This window comes from Dipodomys spectabilis, unplaced genomic scaffold (assembly GCF_019054845.1).
Source record: "Dipodomys spectabilis isolate Male_0828 unplaced genomic scaffold, ASM1905484v1 ptg000039l, whole genome shotgun sequence".
NCBI classification, from domain to species: domain Eukaryota; kingdom Metazoa; phylum Chordata; class Mammalia; order Rodentia; family Heteromyidae; genus Dipodomys; species Dipodomys spectabilis.
The window spans coordinates 12,298,631-12,324,236 of record NW_024870716.1 but is presented as its reverse complement, the minus strand read 5'-3'; the positions used below and the strand labels follow the sequence as shown (position 1 = coordinate 12,324,236).

The 25,606-nt window shown below is 42.7% G+C and overlaps 1 protein-coding gene across 1 annotated transcript in view; it reads right to left on the bottom strand.

Moving 5' to 3' along the window:
* Positions 1-1,867: 1,867 nt before the first annotated feature.
* Ipo8 (importin 8) overlaps positions 1,868-25,606 on the bottom strand; it is a 54,974-nt gene continuing 31,235 nt past the window's right edge. Inside the window, exons 17-25 of the mRNA XM_042677645.1 lie at positions 22,083-22,149; positions 20,999-21,124; positions 19,732-19,829; positions 18,349-18,444; positions 12,715-12,935; positions 11,505-11,710; positions 7,196-7,399; positions 5,148-5,264; positions 1,868-2,575 (exon numbers count right to left, since the gene is read on the bottom strand). Of these exons, the coding sequence (XP_042533579.1) occupies positions 2,478-2,575; positions 5,148-5,264; positions 7,196-7,399; positions 11,505-11,710; positions 12,715-12,935; positions 18,349-18,444; positions 19,732-19,829; positions 20,999-21,124; positions 22,083-22,149 (1,233 nt within the window). The 3' untranslated portion in view covers positions 1,868-2,477. The remainder of the gene's footprint in view (positions 2,576-5,147; positions 5,265-7,195; positions 7,400-11,504; positions 11,711-12,714; positions 12,936-18,348; positions 18,445-19,731; positions 19,830-20,998; positions 21,125-22,082; positions 22,150-25,606) is intronic.

The window sequence follows — 25,606 nt, the reverse complement described above, 5'->3', positions numbered from 1 at the left end:
AGGGAACTTCACTGTGTATGTGGCATCTTCTGTTACCTCCCATCATTAATACTGGATAAAGGGTGGGTTTTGTATGCAGGTTCTGAGTAGCTGGGATTACAGGCATGTACTGGTGCCCAGTCTGCTAATGGCTTTTTACCACCTGCCCCCTACTCCACATCTCAGCAAACATTGCATGCAGTAGATTGCAGAATCCCGGGCATCAGTCTGCATTTTATTTTACAGTACATTCATGGAAGTTCCCGCATTGCCAAGGTAACCAGATCACATTCAGATTAGCAGTGCTGACACAACCACTACACCATTGCCCTGACTTCCAGAACCACAGGGGTGACGCACAGAACCACAGCTTTCTTTTTAATACTGCCGATGACAATACAGACATCTACAATCGTGACCTGTATGATCCAGTGTGAGCCAAAATTAAATCTTGGAGGACAGAGGGGGAAAGACAAGTTCTAAAGCCCCCTAAAATTCCCCAATGCCACCTGTGTTTTGTGAAAGGGGGAGTGTTCATTTTCCATGCCTACCTAGAGAAGGAATGAAAAATGAGTCATGCTACTCTGTAAGTCATAGCTTTTCAAGCTATTTGTGTAAAAAGCAATTGAACAACCTAAAATGTTTTAAAAGGAGTTAATATGTATAAATAAGTTAATATGTATAAATAAGGAATAGCAATATACGGATCACCTGGGGGGAAAAATACTGTCACTGATGGAAAATTTAAGTGGTAGACATTTCACAAAAATGGAAAATGATGGATCACAGCTGGGAATGTCAGGTCCTGAAAGTATAAAAAACTTCATTTTGCTGAATTAAAACCTTCCGTCCACACCGTTCTCTACAAGTCATCTTACACCACTGCCCATCTGATATAGATCACCAATAAACCCAAGCCTTAAATTAGGATACTAGCCTGAAATTTAACATTGTCAAAGAACATCCAGATGTGAGAAAACACCATAAGTTAGCTTTCTTGACCATCTTGCTAAAGAAAAATGTATCAGCTGAGTGGAGCTGTGGCTCAAGTGGCTCCAGCATGAAAATTCAGGGACAGCACCCAGGCCCTGAGTTCAAGTCCCAGAACTGGCATCAGGGGGAAAAAAAGTATCAGCTGAGCTTCATAGCTCGTGCCTATAATCCCTGCTCTTAGGAAGCTGAGGCAGGTGTACTGTGAGCTTGAGGCTAGCCTAGACTGAGACCCTCCCTCTCCTAAAAAAAATAAAGATCCTAAAATGCTTTAGACTTCAGTGAAATAGCTGGAATGATGAGTTACTGAAGATGAAATCCACATCTGAAGACAGAGTGTGCTCACCTAACATCTGTCTCCTAGATGTTCAAAGTGGGTTAGTACTGTACTTTATTGTGTAAACCAAACTTGCTGTTTGTTACCACTCATGGTCACTGAGTCCCAACTGCTCAACTTTTCAGAGTAGTCTCTGGCCAAGAAACTACTGAATATTGAAGTTGCCAGGTTCTGGACTCAAGTGATACACATGGTTATTGATCCTGAAATACTCACCCCCATTCAAGTCAGAAAAACAAGATGAAAAAGGGAATAAAACACACGTGTGTGTGTGTGTGTGTGTGTGTGTGTGTCTGTGTGCGCGCGTGTGTATGTGCGTGCCAGTACTGAGGTTTGCACTCAGAACCTAGGCACTGTCCCTTAGCTTTTTCTAGCTCTACCACTTGAGCCACAGCTCTACTTCTGGCTTTCTGCTGCCTAGTGAGAGATAAGAGTCTCACGAACTTTCCTGCCAGGGTTGGCTTTCAACTTCAATCCTTCAGATTGCAGCCTTGAGTAGCTAAGATTACAGGCACAAGCCACCGGCACACAACAAAATACTTTTAAGAAAGTCACAAACAATGAAGAGCCAGAGCCAGTGCATATTTTGCAACCCTGAAGTGAGCCCCCTGCTCAAGAGTGGTCAAAGGTGGAGTTTTTTGAAATCAGATTCTCAGTGTAAGTGCTTAACAGTAAATTCACAGAGGAAAATGTACAATATATCAACATATAACCAAAGTTTACAGTATATCTAGAAATACATTTTATGCTTTTAAAAAAAAAAAGCTACAACACACTCCAGAAAATTTTTTCAGATAATTCATGTACAACAGAAGGCACTGTTCCCACGTGGGTCCGCTGATTCTGCATGGCAAAATAACCTGAGACACACAGGCCTATTCAGTCCTCTAGAGGTCGTCTTGGGGCTTTCCAGCCTCTGGATGCTTTATCTTTTCCATGTAATGATTTCTGTGTTGCCTTTAATTTCATACACGACAGTAGCTGTTGAGAAATACATACTTCAAGGTGAGAAGGGCCAAAGGGGAAAGGGAGAGTAGATATGCCGGCACTGGGACCGCAGGGGGCACTCTGCAAAGCAGCTCCCTGCCTCCCTATCCTCGACCCTCACATGTCCACAGTCCAGTGTGAGATCAAATGCAGTGGTGACATTGGGACAGCTCTGATCCCGCCTTCAGTCACTGCTGGGCACTGTTCCAAAGTTAAAGGCCGAGAGGACACCTTTGTTTTCAAATGTGAAGCCTCCTTGCAGTTCAATCTTCTTCTTTGCCTCTAGCAATACCAAAAGAGAAGGGAGGGAAGAAACAATAGTACTTCAAGTGAGAGTCAAAAATAACTGTAACAGTTTTTTTCACAATAAAAAAAAAAAAAAAACTTAAAAAAAAATAACTGCAACAGCCGGGTGCCAATGACTCACACCTGTATTTCTAGCTACTCAGGAAGCTGAGATCTGATGAGCACAGTTCAAAGCCAGCTAGGGGAGGGGGGGAGCGGGGGAGGGGGGGGGCAGGAAAATCTGTGAGATTCTTATCTCTAATATAAACTACAGAAAACTGGAAGTGGCGCTGTGGCTCAAGTGGTAGAGCGCTCGCCTTGAGCTGAAGAGCTGAGGAACAGCACCCAGGCCCAGAGTTCAAGCCCACAACCAACCAAAAAAAAAAAACCACAACAAAAAACTGCAACAGAGCCATATGCGTGTGTGTGTGTGTGTGTGTGTGTGTGTGTGTGTGTGTGTGTGTTGCACACATGCTGGCCTGGATCATATCCCTGAACTTTTGTGCTTAAGGCTAGTGATCTCCCACTTTTGAGCTGCACCTCTATTTCTGTGTTTTTTTTTTCTCCTGCCCAGGCTGGCTTTGAACCGTGATCCTCAGATCTCAGTCTCCTGAGTAGCTAGGGTTACAGGTGTGAGCCACCAGAGCCCAGCAAGCCAGATTCTTTTTTTTTTTTGGGTCCAGTCGTGGGGCCTAAACTCTGGGCCTGGCGCTGTCCCTCAGCTCTTCGGCACAAGGCTAGCGCTCTACCACTTGAGCCACAGTCCCAGTTCTGGCTTTTTTCTTTTTGCTTATGTGGTGCTGAGGAATCGAACCCAGGGCCTCAGGCATGTAAGGCTAGCACTCTACCACTGAGCCACCTTCCCAGCCCCAGCAAGCCAGATTCTTTATGTACTTACAACTGGAACTTAAAGCATTAATTAACTACTAAACTGAATATCAACATTTTTTTTCCGTTTCCTTTTTTTTTCTGGTACTAGGACCTGAACTCAGGACCCCACTCTGACTCAGCAACTCTACCACCTGATCCAGGCCTTCAGCCCAGCCTTCTGCTGGTTAACTGGAGATGGGGGTCTCTCAGATTTTTCTGCCGGGACAATCATTGATCCTCGAGATTTCAGCCTCTTGGGTAACTAGGACTGTAGGCATGAGCCACCAGACCAACAGCCATATGTAATTACGATTACTATCATTGGAAAAACTGTTCGGAGCTGGACTCCAAGAGCTTCATGGTCTCTCCTGCTGAAAGGGCAGACAAAAACTGACACAGAATCTGACACTGTCTCCGCAGAGGAGTCCGAGTTCTCAACTCTTAACTGCCTAAATGATACTAAACAATCTGGTAATCACAGTCTTATCCACTGACAATCGAGGAATGGTTGTAATAATTTCAACTTAAGAGTCACCAACAAAGAACTTCTACTATGATTTGGATCTTAATTGTACTAAAGGCCCACATGTGACAGAACTGGTTATCAGTCCATGGCTATAATGAGAGGTAGTTGAGCTTTTAAGAGGAAGAGACAAGCTGGACACCAGATGCTCCCACCTGTAATCCTAGCTACTTAGGATGCTGAGATCTGAGGATCACAGTTCAGGGCCAGGCTAGGCAGGAAAGTTGGTGAGACCCTTACCTCCAAGTAACCACCAAAAAGCCAAAAGTAGAATTGTGGCTCAAGTGATAGAACACCATTCTTAAGCTAAAAAGCTCAGGATCCGTAGGCCCATACCCAAGCACACACTCATACCCACACCAAAAAAACAAAACAAACAAAAAAAAAACCATCTCTTCATTCAGAAGAGGCAGGAAGACTAAGAGTTCAAGGCTAGGGGTCTGGGAACATGGCTCAGTGGTAGAGCGCTTGCTTTGCTTGCTTGCCCTGGGTTCAATTCCTCAGCACCACATAAGCAAAAAAAAAGAAAAAAAAAGCCAGAAGTGACACTGTGGCTCAAGTGGTAGAGCACTAGCCTTGAGCTGAAGAGCTGAGGGACAGCACCCAGGCCCAGAGTTTAGGCCCCACGACCAGACCCAAAAAAAAAGAGTTCAAGGCTAGCCTGGTCTGACTACATATAGTGAGACCTATCTCAAATCACACCCAAACAAACAGTAACAAAAAAAGACTACCACACAACAAAGTCAACAGCCCCAGTGCTGGCCCTGGGGCTTGAACCAGGGCCCAGTGCCCCCACTTGCCAGTTTTGCTTAAAGCAGGCATTCTACCACTCAAGTCATAGCTCTATTTCCTGCTTTTTGGTGGTGAATTGAAGATAAAAATTTCATGGACTATCCTGCCTGCACTGGCTTCCAACTGTGATCCTGAGATCTCAGCCACCTGAATAGCTAGAGCCACTGGCACTCAGCCTTTCCACAGTCTGTTTTTTGTTTGTTTATGTGGTCCTGAGGAATCAAACCCAGGTCCCCATGCAGGCTAAGCAAGCACTCTACCACTAAACCACATTTATAGCCCTTCTCCCCAATTTTTAAAACTGTATTTTGGTGCCACCTAGCTCACTGAACAAGGATGAACTAGTGCTCTGACGTGCATGCAGGGCAGAGATGGCTGGCTGACCTGCCACTGTCCTCCGATGCTCTGCCAGTGTGTACACCTCCTGTAGTGTTCTCTTCTGGTCTTCGCTGAGAGGTGCCATCAGTAGTTGGTACCAAGCCACATCCCGATTCTGCACAGCTGCACCATGGCAGTGGTGGGGAAGAGGAGGAGAGAAGGAGAACAGTGATGATCATATCAGAGGAAAACTAGTGGCATGCAATTATTTCAGATGGTAAGAGACAGGGTAATAAAACCATCCTGACAAAGGATGATTGTATATGTGTATGTGCAGGTACTGGGGCTTGAACTCAGGACCCTGTGTTCTTGCTTAGCTTTTTCACTCATGTCTTCCACTTCATATCTGTCTGTTGGTGGTTAACTGGAGACAGGAGGTGAACAGAACTTTACTGCTCTGGCTGGATGTGAACCTTGATTCTCAGATCTCAGCCTTCTGGGTAGCTAGGATGACAGGCGTGAGCCACTGGTGCCTAGCTCCAAGGATGATTTACAAGTGCCCAACTATGTGGGGTATCAAGGGAAGGTTAGGACAGCACAGATCTCTAGTTTGCCTAATTCTGTCTTCTTCTGGGAGTTTTCCTAACTATTGTGTAGCCTCAAATGCAGACCTTAGCAAACCATGTCGGCACTTATTAACCTCTAACCTGGGCGCTCTCATTCCAGTCGCAGCAGCAGCACTGCTTGTGAACCCAAGAGGGTAAAATTGACCCTTAATATGATCAATCTTATAAGGACTCCAGGCATTCAGTGAGTCCACAGGGGGACCCTCTTGGGGGAGAATACAAAGCCACAATTTTTGCTTCTGTGCCTCTGATCATAGCCAATATTATTTATTGAAGTGGCAATAAGAGGTTCTTTGCCTTTGTTTGCTCATTTATCTGTCTTCGGGAGGGTAAAGGGAGGCACAGAAATGGAGGGACAAAGGGTGAACAAATGCAGCAGTGATACTCGCTGGATGCTATGTTGAAAATGAACTCTACAACTTGTGGATGAGAACAGGAAGTAAAAACTGGGAGAGAGTAAGAGAAGAGGTGACACTGTCCAAAAAGAAATGCACTCATTACCTGACTTATGTAACTGTAGCCCTCTGTACATCACCTTTATAGTAACAAAAAATTAAACGTTAAAAAAAATTTAATTGTCCTTTAGGCAGAATCCTCCCTTTCAGCACCTGGGCTTTGTTGCTTTGTTTGACCTCCAAACTTACCACAGACTCAGCACAAACGGCTACACTGAAAGTGCTCACCGCTGTCGCTCGCTCTGCATCTCCATTACGGGTTGTGCTTGTCTCCGAGGGAACCATGGCAAACCCCTTTCACACCAGAGGCCGTGCCCTGCCTCTTTCTTAATGTCCTCCACCTACACACTTCTCCCATCACATTTCATCCTCTTCTCCAGGGTCCTATTATTCCTGTTAGAAACCTCCTAGCTGGATGTAGTGACTCACACCAGGAGGCAGAGATCTGAGGATCATGGATCCAGCCAGCCAGGGCAGGAAAAGTCTGTGAGACTCTTGCCTCCAATTAACCACCAAAAACCTGGAAGTAGAGCTGTTGCTGCAGTAAATGGCAGAGTGCTAGCCTTGAGCAAAAAACCAAACAAGTGAGAGCATGAGGCCCTGAGTTCAAGCCCTAGTATCAGCACAAAGAAACAAACAAAAAAACAAAAAAGCCTAAATGTATTTTGGGCCAGATCCTAAAATAACTCCTAGCTGGAAGAAATTAAGCAAGTTTAGCGGAAAAAAAAAAATCTGAAGCCAAGAGCCACTGGCTCATGCCTATAATGCTAGCTACTCAGGAGGCTGACATCTAAGGATCATAGTTCAAAACCAGCCTGTGCAAGAAAGTCCATGAGACTCTTCTCTCCAATTAACCACCAGAAAATCAGAAGTGGAGCTGTGGCTGGAGTAGTAGAGCACTAGCCTTGAGCACAAAAGCTCAGGGATAACATGTAGGTGCCAAGTTCAAGGCCTGGCCCACACATACACACGCACATGCGCGTGCGTGCATGCGCGCGCACACAGAGTGAAAATTCACAGCATAAAAACATACTTAGCAGAGCTTGAGTGAAAAATTGATATTCATCCACACTATTGTCTAGGTCAAGCGGAGTGCTGAATCCTTCCAGGGCCGTCTCCTCCAGGATTTCCTCCTCCCAGTCCTCGTCTTCATCTTCCTCATCTGCACCTCGCCTATTCACAGACTGCATCGCCTGCACAGACACACTTTTCTCCTCCTCGTCACTGGAAATCTCCTCTGGAAATCAATCCATTCATGATTTAAAAGGAATCAAAGCACACAGTTCAAAATACAAAATAAGAAAGCAAAAGCAAGCACTATAAAATACTCTGGAAGTGGAAAAGCTACTGTATAATATCCCAAATCGCTGAGTATAGAATTTATCTTTACTGTAGTTTCCTAAAGTGACACAAAATGTCACTTCCCCACAGAAAACAATTTCCTAAAATCAGTTGTCTAGCTGAACGTTACTGAAAAATTACTAACAATACTGTCTAAGCCAGGTACTAGTGGTTCGCATCTATAATCCTAGCTATTCAGGAGGCTGAGATCTTAGGTTTGTGGTTCGAAGCCAGCCTGGGAAGGAAAATCTATAAGACTCTTATCTCCAATTAGCCATCAAAAAAAGCCAAAGTAACAATCCCACTTTTGGGCATTTACTCAAACGATCCCAAACAAGACTATATTAAAGCTACCAGCACAACTATGTTTATCGCAGCATTATTTACATATCTAAGATATAGAACTAACCCAGATGTCCCTCAGTAGATGAATGGATGAAGAAAATGTATATTTATACAATGGAATTCTATGCCTCCATCAGAAAGAATGATATAACCCCATTTGTTAGGAAATGGAAAGACTTGGAAAAAATTATATTAAGTGAAGTAAGCCAGGCCCAAAGAAACATAGGCACCATGGTTTCCCTTATTTGCAATAACTAGTGTAAGTCTAGGACAAGCAGAAAAGGTCAAAAATCTATGTACATATGACCATATAAGATGATGTTAAGTGAAATGAATCCCAAGATAGGGAAACAAGTGGGTTTTTTTCCTTCTTGCTATTGTTTGTAATGTATTTAAAATGTACTGTGATTTTTTGTGTGTGTTTTTGTTTTTTGTATGTTCTTTCCCCATGGTATAACCCCTGTTTTCACTGTATTTGATGTAGACGCCCTGCATCTTGTATATACATTTTTCTAATCTGGGGAGGGGAAGAGAAATAACAAAATGCTGAAATAAGGATACAGGATGACCCATTGTAACAATGAGATGCACCAGACACTATGTTGAAAACGACCTTTACAACTTGGGGCAGGGAGGGAGCTGGGAAGGTGGGGAGGGAAGGGATGCTAGAGGAAAACCAAAGGAGGAGGTAACAATGCTTGATAGGAAATGTACTCATTACCTTACTCATGTAACTATAACCCCTCTGTACAGTATTTTTACAATAAAAAAAAAATTTTTTTTAAAAAGCCAAAGTAGAACTCAAGTGGAAGAGGGCTAGCCTTGAGCAAAAAAGCTCGGGAACAATGCCCAGGCCCTGAGTTCAAGCCCCAGGATTGGCACACACAGACACACACAAAAAAAGGTTCTTCAAAAGTTATAAAATTATAAATACAAGATATATTTGTAGTTTAAATAATAATTTTATGATGAGATCTCAGTGTGTAACCTAGTCTAGCACTCGAAATTCTCATGCCTCAGCCTCCCAAGTGCTAGAACAAACAAAACAAAAAAATAACTTTTTAAGCCACATGTACCAACTAGTTATTTTTCTTGATATTTTTATATTTTAAAAATATTTTAAAAATATTTACTATTGGGGCTGGGAAGGTGGCTCAGTGGTAGAGCGCTTGCCTTGCATGCATGAGGCCCTGGGTTTGATTCCTCAGCACCACATAAGCAGGAAAAAATGCCAGAAGTGGCGCTGTGGCTCAAGTGGTAGAGCGCTAGCCTTGAGCTGAAGAGCTGAGGGACAGCGCCCAGGCCCAGAGTTCAGGTCCACAACTGAACCCCCCCCCCAAAAAAAATAAAAATTCAATTAAAAAAAATATTTACTATTGGCTGGGAATGTGGTTTACTGGTAGAGTACTTGCGTAGCATCCATGAAGCCCTGAATTTGATTCCTCACTACCACATACACAGAAAAGGCCAGAAGTGGCACTGTGAATCAAGTGGTAGAAGTAGAATGCTAGAAACTCAGGGGCCAGGCGCTGGTGGCTCACGCCTGTAATCCTAGCTACTCAGGAGGCTGAGATTTGAGGATCGCGGTTCAAAGCCAGCCAGGGCAGCAAAGTCTGTGAGACTCTTATCTCCAATAAACCACCAGAAAACCATAAGTGGCGCTGTGGCTCAAGCAGTAGAGTGCTCACCTTGAGCTGAAGAGCACAGGGACAGCGACCAAGCCCAGATTTCAAGCCCCATAGCCGACCAAAAAAAAAAAAAACAACTCAGGAACAGTGCCCCAGGACTGCCAAAAAAAAAAATCTTTCATGGCCTCTTGCTCTCTCCCTTTTCTTTTTTGATCAAGGCTAGCACTCTACCACTTGAGCCACAGCTCTACTTCTGGCTTTTTGGTGGTTAATTGGTGGTAAGAGTGTCTCAGACTTTCCTGCCTGGGCTGGCTTCAAACCATGATCCTCAGATCTCAACCTCCTGAACAGCTAGGGTTACAAGCACAAGCCACCAGTGGCCTGACTTATAGTATTTCTGATGGGAGAAGTGATCTCTTCATGTGGACTTGGTTGGTGGTATTGGAGATTGAATCTAGATCCTCGAGATTGCTTGGCAGGTGCTCTACTACTTAAACCATACCTCAGCATTTGGGCATTTCTGAGTAGTTCCTATTAATTGTGAAGACATATGAATTCTCAATGGGAGGTCATGTCATTTTTACAACACATGGATTGGGTATACAATCATTTCATCTCTCTCTCTTTTTTAATAAAAAGAAATTATGAGAGGCCTGCAGTTAAATAGCATTGTTTTCTTGTTTGGTTTTTTTTTTTGAGAGAGAGAGAGAGAGAGAGAGAGTGTGTGTGTGTGTGTATGTGTGTGTGTGTATGTGTGTGTGTACTGGTACTAAGACTTGAATTCAGGGCCTAGGCACTGTCCCTGCAATTCTTAGCTCAAGGCTAGCACTCTATCACTTGAGCCACAGCTCTACTTTTGGCTTTTTTAGTAATTAATTGGAGATAAAAGGGGCACAGACTTTCCTGCCTAGGCTTCAAACTGTGATCCTCAGATCTCAGCCTCCTGAATAGCTAGGATAACAATCATAAGCCACCAGCACCCATCTTGAAGAACCATTATTTTTAAATGATACAATCTCAACTACCTAAACTGTACTAAGTTCTGCTCTTAATCTAGTGGCTCCTACCTTAGTTCTGCTCTTAATCTAGTGGCTCCTACCTTAACTCTGCTAGCCCAGATAATAAAATACTAAATTGCTAACTTCATAGTCAAGACCACAGGATTCTGTTACAAATTTATTTCTCAAGGTGTAACAAGATCTACTAGACTCCATTTAAAAATTATTGAGGGTGGCTGAGAAGGTGGCTTAGTGGTAGAGTGCTTGCCTAGCATGCATGAAGCCCTGGGTTCAATTCCTCAGTACCACACACACAGAAAAAGCCAGAAGTGGCACTGTGGCTCAAGTGGTAGAGTGCTATTCTTGAGCCAAAGAATCTCAGGGACAGTGCCCAGACCCTGAGTTCAAGCCCCAGTACTGGCAAAAACATAAAATTATATATACATATATATATATTACAATTTACTTATATCAAGTACCAGTGGCACTTCATGGTTTGAAGCCAGCTAAGTCAAGAAAGTCCATGGGACTCAAATCTCCATTTAACCACCAAAAATCCCGACATTTTTGGAGCTGTGATTCAAGTGGTAGGGTGCTAGCCTGGAGCACAAACACTCAGGGATAGCACCCAGGATCTAAGTTCAAGCCCTAAGACCAGCACAAAAGAAAAAAAAAAATCTCTGATCTAAATTTATCCCACATGATCATAACAACAAAGGAAGCAAACTCAACATCCTTGTTAAATGTGTACTAGGTACACTACAAGTCAGCTGAGTGACTCCCAACGGAATAAATTCAAAGACAACAAAGCCTGGTAGAAGGCCACATGCCTGAATCACAGTACTCAGAAGGCAGAGGCAAGAGGATCTCAAGTTCCAGGACAACCTGGACTCCACTGAATGTTTAAGTACTACATAGTTAGACACAGTCTCAAAGAACTAGAAATAAAATAATGAAATAAAAGGATGAAAGGCGATAATAACATGACATGAATTCAGTCACAGCATGCATCACAAGTAGAAGGCGTTACCATTTTCTTCCAGATCATCTTTCTCTACTTTGGGGCGATCTTCATGGTTTACCAGTTGTCTAGAAGCACAGACTTGCTTTAGGCCAAGGAAGAGGAAAAGAATAGAGGGGATGATCTGCCCTGCTACAGCGTCCACAGCAGGAGGCCGGTTTTGTAACTCCAAGAGGACACTCAACCCTATTATACACATTTTCCGGTCATGGTGCCTGGAGGTTTTCAAAGGAAAAAAAAGAGACATGAGAAATGCAATAAAGGACAAAGCCCAAATGCCGAAATGTATACAAGGTTCCTGTGGGAATTACATAAAAATACTCCATGTTTTGTTACACAAAATTCTATGGATATCAAAATTTGTAAGCCAATAACTATCAGACCTAAGGGAAGCAGAGTGTCAGTGTCTCATGCCTATAATCCTAGCTACTCAGGAGGCTGAGATGTGAGGATCATAGTTCAAAGTCTGCCCAGGCAGGAAAGTCTGTGACTCTTCTCTCCAATAAACTACCCTCCAAAAGCACCAGAAGTGTATCTGTGGCTCAAGTTGTAGAGTGCTAGCCTTGGCAAAATGAAGCTTAAGGACAGTGCCCAGGCCCAGAATTCAAGTTCAAGGATTGGTGTGTGTACACACACACTCACACACACGCCTATGGGTGTCAGCAATTAATATGGTGAATCTTGCTGTAATACCAACTTACAATTGATGCAAATGCTGTACCTGAGTGTTGGTGTGATGAGTTTTATTAAAGTAAATGTAACTTTGCTTGACAAGAGAAAATTTCTATACAATAGAAAAAATATGAAGTGTCCAGACTTTTCCACCATGAGTTGTGGGTTTCCTGGTCTGTGTACTTTACACAAATCTCAGCTCCCCAAAAGGTGTTTCAAAAACTAAGTGTCACTGGGCACTGATGGCTCATACCTATAATCCTAGCTAATCAGGAGATGGTGATCTGAAAAGCACAGTTCAGTGCCAGCCCAGGCAGATAAATCTGAGAGACTCTTGATCTCCAATGAACCAGCAAAAAGCTGGAATTAAAGGTTTGACACAAATATGATAGTGCTGGCCTTGAGTGAAAAAGGGATAGTGCCTAGGCCCTGATATTAAGCCCCAGTACTGGCATGCACACACACGTGCTCTCTCTCTCTCTCTCTCTCTCTCACACACACACACACACACACACACACACACTCACACAATCTACAAGGCACATACCCAAGGAAATAGTCAGTGTCATTCATCCACTGGTTTATGAACTGTACGGTGATGGGCCCCGGGTGGGGAGGCAGCTGGATGTGCTCTAAGGTGTGCAGCAGCAGGTCAGGGTTATAGTACAGCGCAGCAATAGCCACCTGCAGACACATAGTGCGGAGCTCGCTCGTTTTCACCCCTCGAGTTAATCTCTCCAAGACAAGTTGAACAAAAAGTGGAATGCACTAGAAGACAAAGAGAAAATCAGAGGAAAGTATACTAGAAACTTCCAGAAAGGTGAATACAAGCAAAAGGTGGTATCAAAGAAGAGTCCTAATGACAATACAATGTTGGCTTCAATTGTTTCTAGTTATTTAATAGCTTTACATTCATGCCAGGTTCTAGTGGCTCACACTTGTAATCCTAGTTACTCAGGAAGCTGAGATCTGAAGATCACAGTTCAAAGCCAGCCTGGGCAAGAAAGTCTGTTGAGTTGGGTTTTTTTTGTTTGTTTGTTTTTGTTGGTCGTGGGGCTTGAACTCTGGGCCTAAGCGCTGTCCCTCAGCTCTTCAGCTCAAGGCTAGCGCTCTACCACTTGAGCTACAGCGCCACTTCTGGTTTTCTGGTGGTTTACTGAAGATAAAGAGTTTCACAGGGGCTAGGAAGGTGGCTCAGTGGTAGAGCGCTTGCCTTGCATGCATGAGGCCCTGAGTTCGATTCCTCAGCACCACATAAGCAAAAAAGAAAAAAGCCGAAAGTGGCGCTGTGGCTCAAGTGGTAGAGCACTAGCCTTGAGCTGAAGAGCTGAGGGACAGCACCCAGGCCCAGAGTTCAGGCCCCACAACCAGACCCAAAAAAAAAAAGTTTCACAGACTTTCCTGCCCGGGCTGGCTTTCACCCGCAGTCCTCAGATCTCAGCCTCCTGAGTAGCTGGAATTACAGGCATGAGCCACTGGTACCTGGCTTAGTCTGTGAGATTTTTATCTCCAAATACCACCAAAAAGCTGGAAGTAGAGCTGTGGCTCAAGTGGTAGAGTGCTAGTCATGAATGAAAAGTTCAGGACAGTGCCCAGGCTCTGAGTTCAAGTCTCAGGTTTGACAGGTGCACACACACAGCTTTGCATTCTCACAAAAACCAGAGAGATTTCAACAAGAGATGTCCTACATGTTCCTAGACTCTACTTCTTTTTTTGTACATGTGTATGTGAAGTGGCTCAAGTGATAATGCACTAGTCTTGAGTGAAAAAGCTCTGGGACAGTGCCCAGTCCCTGAGTTCAAGCCCCAGGACAAACATAAATAAATAAATAAACAAATAAGTTTTTAAAAAGCTAAGCAGGAACACAAATCCCGAGTTCAAGCCCTAGTATTGACACAAAAACAAAACAAAATAAAAACCTTGGAAAGACTTTAGAAAACAGGCTACAACATAGCTCAGCCCCAAACCCTGAATTTAAATTCCAGTACCAGTACCACTATGGATTTAGTAAGGGGATCACTCAATCTACTAGTGGCCTGGACATAACAATTATCTCTGTCCTCATGCAGGCACTGACAGAACCTTGTGCAGAGTGTGGACCCTGATTTATGACAGCAACGGCTCTGCTTCCCATTACAGCAATGATCATGCAGCCTCTGGCTCACAGAACTTCTCAGTGATTCTGAATATGATAACTACATATCATACATATCTGTATACAGAAAACACCTTATGAATGAGGGTTGGTTTTTTTTTTTTTTTTCCAAACTAAATTTTCTTCCTGACAATTAGTTTCTAGATCCTACAAAACCAGCCTGCAAGTAGGATGTAGCCCATAGGCCACAGTTTACCAACATCTGGATTATTGGGCAAGTCTGAGCCCCTAACATGGATCTGTTCGATAGTCCCATCAACTGCTACTCAAAATGCTCTACAATCCAAGCAAAGGGTAAACACCTCTACTGCCAATCAAGTTTAAACCTAACTACCTGCTTGGTTTTTGTTTAACATCAGTTTTTGCTTATGGTACTGGGACTCAAATTCAAGGCCTTGTGCTCCTGGCTTTTCCACTCAAGGCTGGTGCTCTACCACTTGAGCCAGCTCCACCTGCCATAATTTCTTTAGAACACAAAAATATAGGGGATGAGGACCCTCTGAAAATATCTAAAAAGTTCTTAGAGTCATATCAATTTTATTTGTATGGTGGCACATGCCTGTAATCCCAACACTCAGGAGGCAGAAGCAGGAAGATTACAAATATCATGCCAGCCTGGGCTACATGAGACCGTGTATGAAAAAAATGAATAAAAGATAATCCACAAATTGTGAGAAAATGTTTCCAAATTATATATGTCTGGTAAAGGACTTGAATCTACAATAAATACTGAACTCCACTAACTCAACTATGAAGAGACAAAAAAATGAAATAAAACTAAACAAGAATCCAATTAGTCATTTCTCTAGAGACAAAAAAAGATACTCAAGGGCTGGGAAGGTGGCTCAGTGGTAGAGCGCTTGCCTTGCATGTCTGAGGCCCTGGGTTCTATTCCTCAGCACCACATAAGCAAAAAAAAAAAAAAAAGCCGGAAGTGGCGTTGTGGCTCAAGTGGTAGAGCGCTAGCCTTGAGCTGAAGAGCTGAGGGACAGCGCCCAGGCCCAGAGTTCAGGCCCCACGACTGGACCCAAAAAAAAAAAAATCTCAGAATAAAATATCTAGGAATTAACCTAACCAAAGATGCAAAAGACCTATTTAATGAAAAAATCTAAAGAAAGAAAGCAAAGAAGATACCAGGAAATGGAAAGACCTTCCATGTGCATGTATAGGTAGAATCAATATTGTGAAAATGGCCACACTGCCAAAAACGATATACAAATTCAACACAATCCCCATCAAAATCCCAATGATGTTCTTTATGAAATAGAGAAAACAATCCAAAAATTCATATGGAACAACAAAAGGACTAGAATAGCCAAAGCAATTCTAGGCAAAAGAAGTAATGCACAATACCATATTTTAAGCTCTACTATACAGCCATAATAACAACTTGGGATTGGCACAAAAATAGACCCAAAGACCAATGGAATACATTAGAAGATCCAGAAATAATATAGCCAGCTGATATTTGACAAAGGAGCCAAAGACATACACTGGAAGAAACATAGCCTCTTCAACTATTGGTGCTGGGAAAACTGGGCAGCCACATGCAGAAAACTAAAAGTAGACCCTAGCCTATCAGCATGCACCAACATCAACTCAAAATGGATTAAAGATCTTAACATCAAACCTGAAACTCTGAAACTACTGCAGGACAGAGCAGTAGAGACACTAGAACTTATAGGCATAGGCAGGAACTTCCTGAACAGAATCCCAAGGTCAAAACAAATGGGAGAGAGACTCGACAAATGGACTACCTTAAATAAAGTTTCTGCACAGCTGAAGATGTAGCTGCCAAACTAGAAAGACAACCAATCAACTGCAAAAAAATATTTACCAACAACATATCAGACAAAGGCCTAACATCCATTATATACAGGGAACTCAAGAAACTAATCCCTCCCAAATCTAACAAACCAATCTTTTTGGAAGAAAAGATAAAAACGCCAAAGAAACACATGAGGAAATGTTCATCATCCCTGGCTGTAAAGGAAATGCAAATAAAAATAAATTTGAGCTACCACCTTACCCCAGTCAGAATGGCCCACATCCTAAAGCCAGCCAACGACAAATGCTGGAGGGGATGCAGAAGAGGAACCCTGTTTCAATACTGGTGGGAATGTACACTAATACTACCACTTTGGAAAGCAGTCTGGAGATTCCTCAGAAAGCTAAATATAGACCTCCCCTATGACCCAGCCATACCACTCCTACATCTACCCTGAGCAACAGGGACCAGGAAACAAGGACACATGCACCTCCATGTTCATTGCTGCATTGTTCACAATAGTCAAGATATGGAAACAACCCAGATACCCCACTACTGGTGAATGGATCTAAAAATTGTGGTACTTATATACAATGGAATATTATGCAGCCATTAGAAAGGAGAAAACAATAGCATTTGCAAGGAAATGGATGGAACTAGAACAAATAATGTTGAGAGAGGTAAGCCAAGATCAGAGACACAAATGGCACATGATCTCCCTGATATGCAGATGTTAAATCCAAAATGAAGGAGATATGACAAAGTACACAGGACTCAAGAAATAAAGGATCTCTTTTTAATTTGTCATATCATTTCTAGATGACCCCATGTTCTTCACCTCATATATGGTATATACATGTGTATATACCATATATAGGAAAAAGGCACAGAATCAGAGGAAAACATACAGCAGAGGGGCCCATCAGCTGCACTGGACATTGATGAAAGTGAACTAGAAACTCAAGGGCAGCGATGAGAGAGAAAGGGGGAATAGCTTATACTGAGCAAAAGGAAAGAAATGTACATATCACCCAATTTGGAAAAAATAGTGTCAAGGTATGTAGAGACAGTAAGCTTTATAGACCATGACAATAACAATGCACCTCATAAAGGTTAAAATGTGTTTGGCTTTAAGTATCACTACCCCACAATACTATGAATTTTATGAAATTTATGTAATCACTTAATCTCAATACAGAAAAAATACATAAAGAAAAAGATAAAAGAAAAAATATATGGAGCAAATATTACTGAACTAATAATTAAGACAAGCACTGTACCTCATGCCTGTGATCCTAGCTACTCAGGAGGCAGAGAACTAGAGGACCTTGGCTGGAAGTTAGTCTGGACAAAAAAAGTCTTAGAGGCCCCATTTCCAAGTAAGAAGCAAAAGTGCTGACTACAGACATGATCAGCCATGAGAAAAAGACTAAGCAAGAGCATGAGAGCCTAAGTCCAAGCCCCAGTACTGGCAAAAAAGCATAGCATGCCAAATACCAGTGGCTCACGCCTATAATCCTAGCTACTCAAGAGGCTGAGATCTGAGGATCACAGTTCAAAGCCATCCTGGGCAGGAAAGTCTGTGAGACTCTTATTCCAATTAACCACCAAAGAAGCCAGAAGGGGAGCTATGGCTCAAGTGGTTGAGTGCTAGCCTTGAGCAACAAGCTCAGAAACAATTCCCAGGTTCTGAGTTCAAACCTCAGGATCAGCACAGTAAATAAAAAGCCAAGCACTGGCTTGTAATGTAATCCTAGTTTCTCAAGAGAATGAGATCTAAGGATCACTGTTTGAAACCAGCCAGAGCAGAAAAATCTGTGAGACTCCTAGCTCCAATTAAACAGCAAAAAAAAAACAGAAGTAGACCTGAGGCTCAAGCAGTAGAGTACCAACCAGCCTTGAGTAGGAAAAGCTAAGGGACAGCACACAGGCATAAGCCCAACACTGGTATTAAAAAAAAAAATTGCAAATCACTAAGCACAATTTCCACATTTGTTTCTTCATCATCCTATGAACAGCTCCTTATTTCATATTTTTCTGTGCATTTAGTTCTCAGCTAGAATGCAAATTACAAGGCCTAGACTGTATGGCTTTTTGTCATTTGAATAGAATTTGCACAAGTCAGGAAAAGAAACAACAACAAAAAACGGTGGTGGGTTATCGCCTCAGTACTCCATCCAAACATAACCAAAATGTCAATCAGGCCTGTTGATGATAAACACAGATGTTGAGTAGGTTACTTCCCTCACATGCATTACCTGATCAATTCCCCTTCCTTTGCACTGAAGAATGATGACTTCCAGAAGCTTCGCTGCATGACATTCAGCATCTTCTCCTGCATCTCCACAGAGCACCTACAATAAAAGATAACTTGGCTCAGCACCAAGAATCATTGCATAAAATTCGTCAAAGGCTCTTAAAACAAGCATCCATATAAATTCAATCACAGGACTCAGCTTCACCCTAGTACCTGCTCACCCTGAAAAAGGGAAGCAAGAATACAACCCTGCTCTTTGCTCTAGTACCTAATTACATTCCTTGTTTGTTTATTATGGTATGTCAGTCCCGGGGCTTGAACTTTGGGCCTGGGCACTGTCCCTGAGCTATTTTGGTCAAGGCGAGCACTCTACCACTAGAGGCACAGCTTCACTTCTGGCTTTATTGGAGCTTAGTTGGAGATAAAGAGTCTCATGGACTTTATTGCCTAGAATGGCTTTGAACCATGATCCTCAGATCTCAGCCTCCTGAGAGGCTAGGATTACAGGTGTGAGCCACCAGTACCTGGCTTGTCTCTCTCTTAGCTTTTTCACTGAAGGCTGGCACTCTACTACTTAAGCCAAAACTCCCCCTTCCTGCTTTGGGCTAGTTAATTGGAGATAAAAGTCTCACCAACTTCCCTGCCTGGGCTGACTTCAAACCACCATCCTCGGGTCTCAGCCTCCTAAGTAGCTAGATTACAGGAGTGAGCCACAGTGCCTGGCTTAAATTGCTAAACATTTTAAGGAACAATGCAGAACATGTGACTTTCAAAATACAACAATCTAAACTTCATTTTGGAAATGCACACTCACAAATATAGGCTGATCAATGAATAGATGAAACATTTAAGAAATACATGGGGGAAGCTGGGCGCCAGTAGCTCACGCCTGTAATCCTAGCTACTCAGGAGGCTGAGATCTGAGGATCTCAGTTCTAAGCCAGCCCGGGGAAGGAAAGACCTTGAGACTCCTATCTCCAATAAACCACTAGAAAACCAAAATGGCACTGTAGCTCCAGTGGTAGAATGCTCGCCTTGAGCTGAAGAGCTGAGGAACAGCGTCCAGGCCCAGAGTTCAAGCCCCACAACCGACAAAAAAAAAAAAAAAAGAAGAAATACATGGGAGCTAGGAAGGTGGTTTGGTGGTAGAGTGCTTGCCAAGCATGCATGAAACCCTGGGTTCGATTCCTCAGTACTACTTAAATAGCAAAAGCTGGAATTGGCACTGTGGCTCAAGTGGTAGAGTGCTAGCCTTGAGCAAAAAGAAGCTCAGAGACAGTGCCCAGGCCTTGAGTTCAAGCCCCAGGACCAGCAAAAACAAAAACCAAAAAAACACAGAAATCTTAGTAAAGCATACTGTGACAAATGGCTAGGACATGCTTACCTTCCTACACATTGTGAAAAGGACTTCTAAATGTTTTGGATTTGACAGTAAAGTATTTGTATCTATTGTCACATAATTATGCAGGAGAGGCATCATATCTGGAAAAAAAATTTAAAAACCTGTCAGACTTCACAAGAGCAGGAGAAATAAATGATTCCCACTGAACCAATAGCTCTGTAGCAGCCACAAACCTAGAATTAAAGTAACAGACCAGCCCTATTCATGAATAAAGGCCTCAGGAGTCTGAAAGATGGAAATGCTCACCACTGTGGCCCAACTTCAAAATTGTTTCTTTCATCCTCACACTACAAGCTTCTGGCTTGTCTTCTGAGAGTTCCCCTCACCCTCCCTCCCTGAGCCCCCACTAAAATGTCAACTTCAGAAGTTCTACTGCTAGGTGCTGGTGGAAAATGTCTGTAATCCTAGCTACTCAGGAGGCTGAGATCTGAGGATCCAGGTTGTAAGAGTGGGGAAAGGAAAGTCCATGAGACTTTTTTTTTTTTTTTTTGGGTCCGGTCGTGGGGCCTGAACTCTGGGCCTGGGTGCTGTCCCTCAGCTCTTCATCTCAAGGCTAGCACTCTACCACTTGAGCCACAGCGCCACTTCCGGCTTTTTTCTTATGTGGTGCTAAGGAATTGAACCCAGGGCCTCGAGCATGCAAGGCAAGTGCTCTACCTCTGAGCCACCTTCCCAGCCCCTCCATGAGACTCTTATCTCCAATTAACCAGCAAAAAGCTAGAATCAGAAGTATGGCTGAAGTGGCAGAGCACTGGTCTTGAGTAGAAAAAGCCACACAAGGGAGTGAGGAAGGCCTGAGTTCAAGTCTCAGTACTAGCACTAAAACAACAACAACAAAAAAGAACAGGCTCCTGAAGTCCTTGCTAAGATTAAAGTTTAGAACATAGCTGGTATTCAAAAAGCATTTATGGGAAAGAGCTATGGCTCAAGTGGTAGAGCGCTAGCCTTGAGCAAAAGAAGCTCAAGGACAGTGCCTAGTCCCTGAGTTCAAGCCCCAGAACCAGCACCAAAAAGAAAAAAAAAAAAAGCATGTATGAAATTTCATGGAGAGATACTCTGCTAGTAAATTAACTTCAGATACAAGAAATCCCTCTGCCTCCACTGCCTGTATCTCCAGGCCCTTTACGTGACAGGAAAGAAAGAGTCGTTTCTGATTAGTACCAGAATCACATGAGTTTTTATTTCAGGTATCAAGGGAATTCATAGCTAAACACAGAAGACCAAAAATGTTCTAGGGCCCAAGCCATACCTGTAAAGTATTCAAAGCAATCCTGCTGAAAAACTTCATATAAAATACCTAGAAGCTGCCACATATGAGGGGAGATGGTGTGGCAGGTTAAACTATATGCCAGGGAAAGAATTTCTTCATAGAATTCTAGAAGGAAGAAAATCTCTAGTTAGCACAGTAGGAAAAAGCAAAAAGGCAGAGAACAAAGCTCACAGAAGAGAGTGTTTCTGAGCAGAGTGACTACAAGCAGCCATTGCTCAATCGTTTTTTTGTTGTTGTTATTTTTGTTTTTGTCAGTTATAGAGCTTGAACTCAGGGTCTAGGTACTGTCTCTGAGCTTTTGTGCTCAAGGCTAGCACTCTACCACTTTGAGCCACACTTCCACTTCTGGTTTTCTGGTGGTTTATTGGAGATTAAGAGTCTCATGGACTTTCCTGCCAGGGCTGGCTTTTAAACTGCAATCCTCAGATCTCAGGCTCCTGAGTTGCGAGAATTTCAGGTGTGAACCACCAGTGCTCAGCTTTCCTCAGTGTTTTAAGTACAGATCCACTTCTTCCTATTGCTCACCAAGACCACCCTTTACTCTGCCACCCAAGGCAAAACTTAGCTTTTGGTTGCTAGTGGCTCACACCTTTAATCCTTAGTTATTCAGGAGGCTGAGACCTGAGGATTATGATTCAAAGATAACCTTGTAAGGAAAGTTCTTGAGACTCTTGTCTGAAATTAACCAGCAAGAAACCAGAGTGGATCTGTGGCTTAAATGGTAAGGTACCACCAGCCTTGGGCAGAAAAGCTAAGGAAGTACACAAGTACATGTACAAGGAAGTACACACATACATGTCACACACACACACACACACTGAAAAATATGTCTCTGTCCTTAAAAGGTTCCAAGGTCAAAAATCCTTAATTGGGTATAAGTTTATTTCTGAATGAAAATATAAATATTGAACATTAGACAGTATATTCCAAAATTTAAGAGAAAGCAAGTTTCTCCTCAAAATTACACATCTTGTTAAATTTTAAAAGCTAATAATGTACTTTGATTTCCTCAAATTAAAAAATAAAATCTCAGTTTACCTTTATATTCACATGTTGAACTTACCAATTACATGTTTTTGTAAAACAAGATCAATAATCCGTAGACAGATATTCTCTAATTGCTGAGTAATCTAAAAGAAATTTTAAATATTTATTTTAAAATTCATCATGATGATCCTTTTTTTGGGGGTGGGAGTTGCTTTCGTTTTTGCCCCAACTCTGGGCCTGGGCAGCCCCTGAGCTTTTTTCTGTTCAAGGATAGCACTCTATCACTGAAGCCACAGCACCACAACTGGCTTTTTCTGTGATTAAATGGAGATAAGCCTGGGCAGGAACTCCAAGAGTTTCTTATGGCCAATAAACTACTACAGCTGGCTCATACCTGTAATCCTATTAAAGAGGCTGAGATGTTAGGATCCAGGTTTGAAGCCAACTGTGGCACAAAAGTCAATAAGATTCTTGTCTCCAATTAACCAACGAAAACCTAGAAGTGGAGCTGTGGCTCAAGGTGTAGAGCACCAGCCTTGAGTGAACATTTGCTAAGGGAGAGAGTATGAAGCCCTGAATTCAAGTCCCAGTACTATCAATCAATCAACCAACCAACCCATCCACAAACAAGATCTGTTGTGTAAAAAAGATGTTCACAATATAAACAAGTCCTACGCTTATAAACATATACTCAGAGCCAGGCACTGGTGGCTGACACCTGTAATCCTATCTACTCAGGAGGCTGAGGTTTGAGGATATCGGTTCAAAGCTAGCCCAAGCAGGAAAGTCTAAGACTCTTATTCCAATTAACCACCAGAAAACCAGAAATAGACTGTGGCTCAAGTGGTAGAGTGCTTACTTTGAGCTAAAGAGCTCAGGGACAGCACCCAGGCCCAGACTCACATACACACACACACATACAACCATGCTCAGAGCCAGGCTGTAATTCTAGCTACTCAGAAGGCTGAGATCTGAGGATCACAGTTCAAACAACCTGGACAGAAAAGTCCCCATGAGACTCTTATCTCCAATTAACTACTCAAAAACTGAGGTGGCACTGTGGCTCAAGTGGTGAAGTGCTAGCTTTGATCACAAAGAGGCTGAGAGACATCACCCACATCCTGAGTTCAAGCCCTACAACCAACAACAAAATAAATAAATAAAAATAAAATTAAAACATGTTCAGGTGAGCACTAACAGCTCTTGCCTGCAATCCTAGCTACTCAAGAGGCTGAGATCTAAAAATTATGGCTCAGGGGCTGGGAAGGTGGCTCAATGGTAGAGCGCTTGCCTTGCAAGCCTGAGGCCCTGGGTTCGATTCCTCAGCACCACATAAGCAAAAAGAAAAAAGCCGGAAGTGGCGCTGTGGCTCAAGTGGTAGAGTGCTAGCCTTGAGCTGAAGAGCTGAGGGACAGTGCCCAGGCCCAGGGTTCAGGCCCCACGACTGGACCCAAAAAAAAAAAAAAAAAATTATGGCTCAAAGTCAGCCCATAAAGGAAAGTCTATGAGACTCTTGTATCCAATTAAACACCAAAAGTCCAGAAGTAGAGCTGTGGATCAAGCGGTAGAGTGACAACCTTGAACAAAAAAGCTCAGGACAACATCCAGGTCCTAAGTTCAAGCCCCAGGACCAGCACAAAATATATTTTAAAAAACAACTATGTGGGCTGGGAAGATGGCTCAGTGGTAGAGCGCTTGCTTTGCATGCCTGAGGCCCTGGGTTCGATTCCTCAGCACCACATAAGCAAAAAAGAAAAAAGCCAGAAGTGGCGCTGGGGCTCAAGTGGTAGAGCGCTAGCCTTGAGCTGAAGAGCTGAAGGACAGTGCCCAGGCCCAGAGTTCAGGCAAAAACAAAAAACAACAACTATGTTTCATCTCACACATGGTAAGAGTACAAATTCAGTGCAACTTCAGCACTTCAGTCTCACAATGGTTAAAGCTATTGCCTGGGAGAAAAGAGCAAACATCTGGATTTTTGGAGTGTAGTTGGCACATGCCATCAAGGACAAGTTAGTAAGTCTTCAAATTCTGCTTATCTGTACAAAATGACATGTAAGAGACTATTCCTACCAGGCACCAGTGGCTCACTCCTGTAATCCTAGCTACTCAGGAAGCTGAGATCTGAGGATAACGATTCAAAGCCAACCCAGGCAGGAAAGTCTGTAAGACTCTTATCTCCAATAAACCAACAGAAAGCCAGAAGTGGCGCTGTAGCTCAAGTGGTAGAGCGCTCGCCTTGAGCTGAAGAGCTGAGGGACAGCACCCAGGCCCAGAGTTCAAGCCCCACAGCAGACAAAAAAAAAAAAAGAATACTCATTGAAACAATGCTTATGATTGTTAATAACCAAAGTTCCATTTAAACAAGGAACAAGTAAACAGTACAGATTACCTAAGAATACATTACATAAATTCATATAGAATTTTAGTGAGAAGTTTGACAGGATCACCAGGATAATTTTAAAAAATCAACTAAAAACTATAACTATGCTAGCTTTTTCATAAATGAAAAATATAGCTGGGTGTCAATGACTAATCCTAGTTACTTGGGAGGCTGAAGTAAGAGGACTGTGATTTCAGAGCAGCCCAAGCAGAAAAAAATTCAAGATCCTTCTCGATCTGTAGCTGGGCACAGCAAAACAGGCCTGTCACCCCAAGCTACATGGGCAGCTGAGAATGGGAGGATTCTGATTTAGGCCAGTGTGGGCAAATGTTCATGAGTATCATCTCCACAGAGAGAAGCTGCACCTTCCTGTGATAGAGCAATGGCAAGAAGCCAAGCAAGATGAATGATGGCTCTGGTGTGTAAAAGGAGGGAAGCAACACACTATTCTAAAAGCAGGGCTGGAGGTGTGGGTTAAGTAGTAGAGTGTTCTGAGTTCAAACCCTAGCACTTACAAAAAAAAAAAAAAAAAAGACAATAGTGGTTTATGCCTGTAATCCCAGATACAGAGGAGGCCAAGATCTGAGGATCACATTTTAAAGCCAGCCTAATTAACCACTAAAAAAGTCAGAAATAGAGGTGTGGCTCAAGTGGTAGCGTGCTAGCCTTGAGCAAAGCAGCTCAGTGACAGCACCCAGGCTCTGAGTTCAAACCCAGAACTGGCATGAAAAGAAGGAAAGAAAGAGAGGGGTACAGAGAAGAAGGGAGGGAGAGAAAGAGAGAAGAAGGGAGAGAGAAAAAAAAAGACAAATATACACAGTAATTTTAATTTTTGCTTATATAGTAACAGAAAACTCTGGAAGAATAAAAAGTAACTTGAAAAGGACTTAGATATCTGGAGAGGTAAATAACAAGGTTCACTAAATATCTTATCATATTTTCAAAACTATTTAACATACGTTTTTATTAAATACTTTGTGTGTCCCAGCAGCAGAACTTGAACCCAGGGCTCTATGCTTTTGCTTAGCTTTTTTGCTCAAGGCTGGAATTCTACCACTTGAGCCACATCTCTAATTCTGGCTTTTGGCTAGTTATTAGAGATAAGAATCTCTCAGAATTGTCTGTCTAAGCTAATTTTGAATCCTCAGATCTCAGCCTTCTGAGTAGCTGGGAATACCTGAGCCACCAGTGGCTGGCTTTATTAAAATACTTTTTTTTTC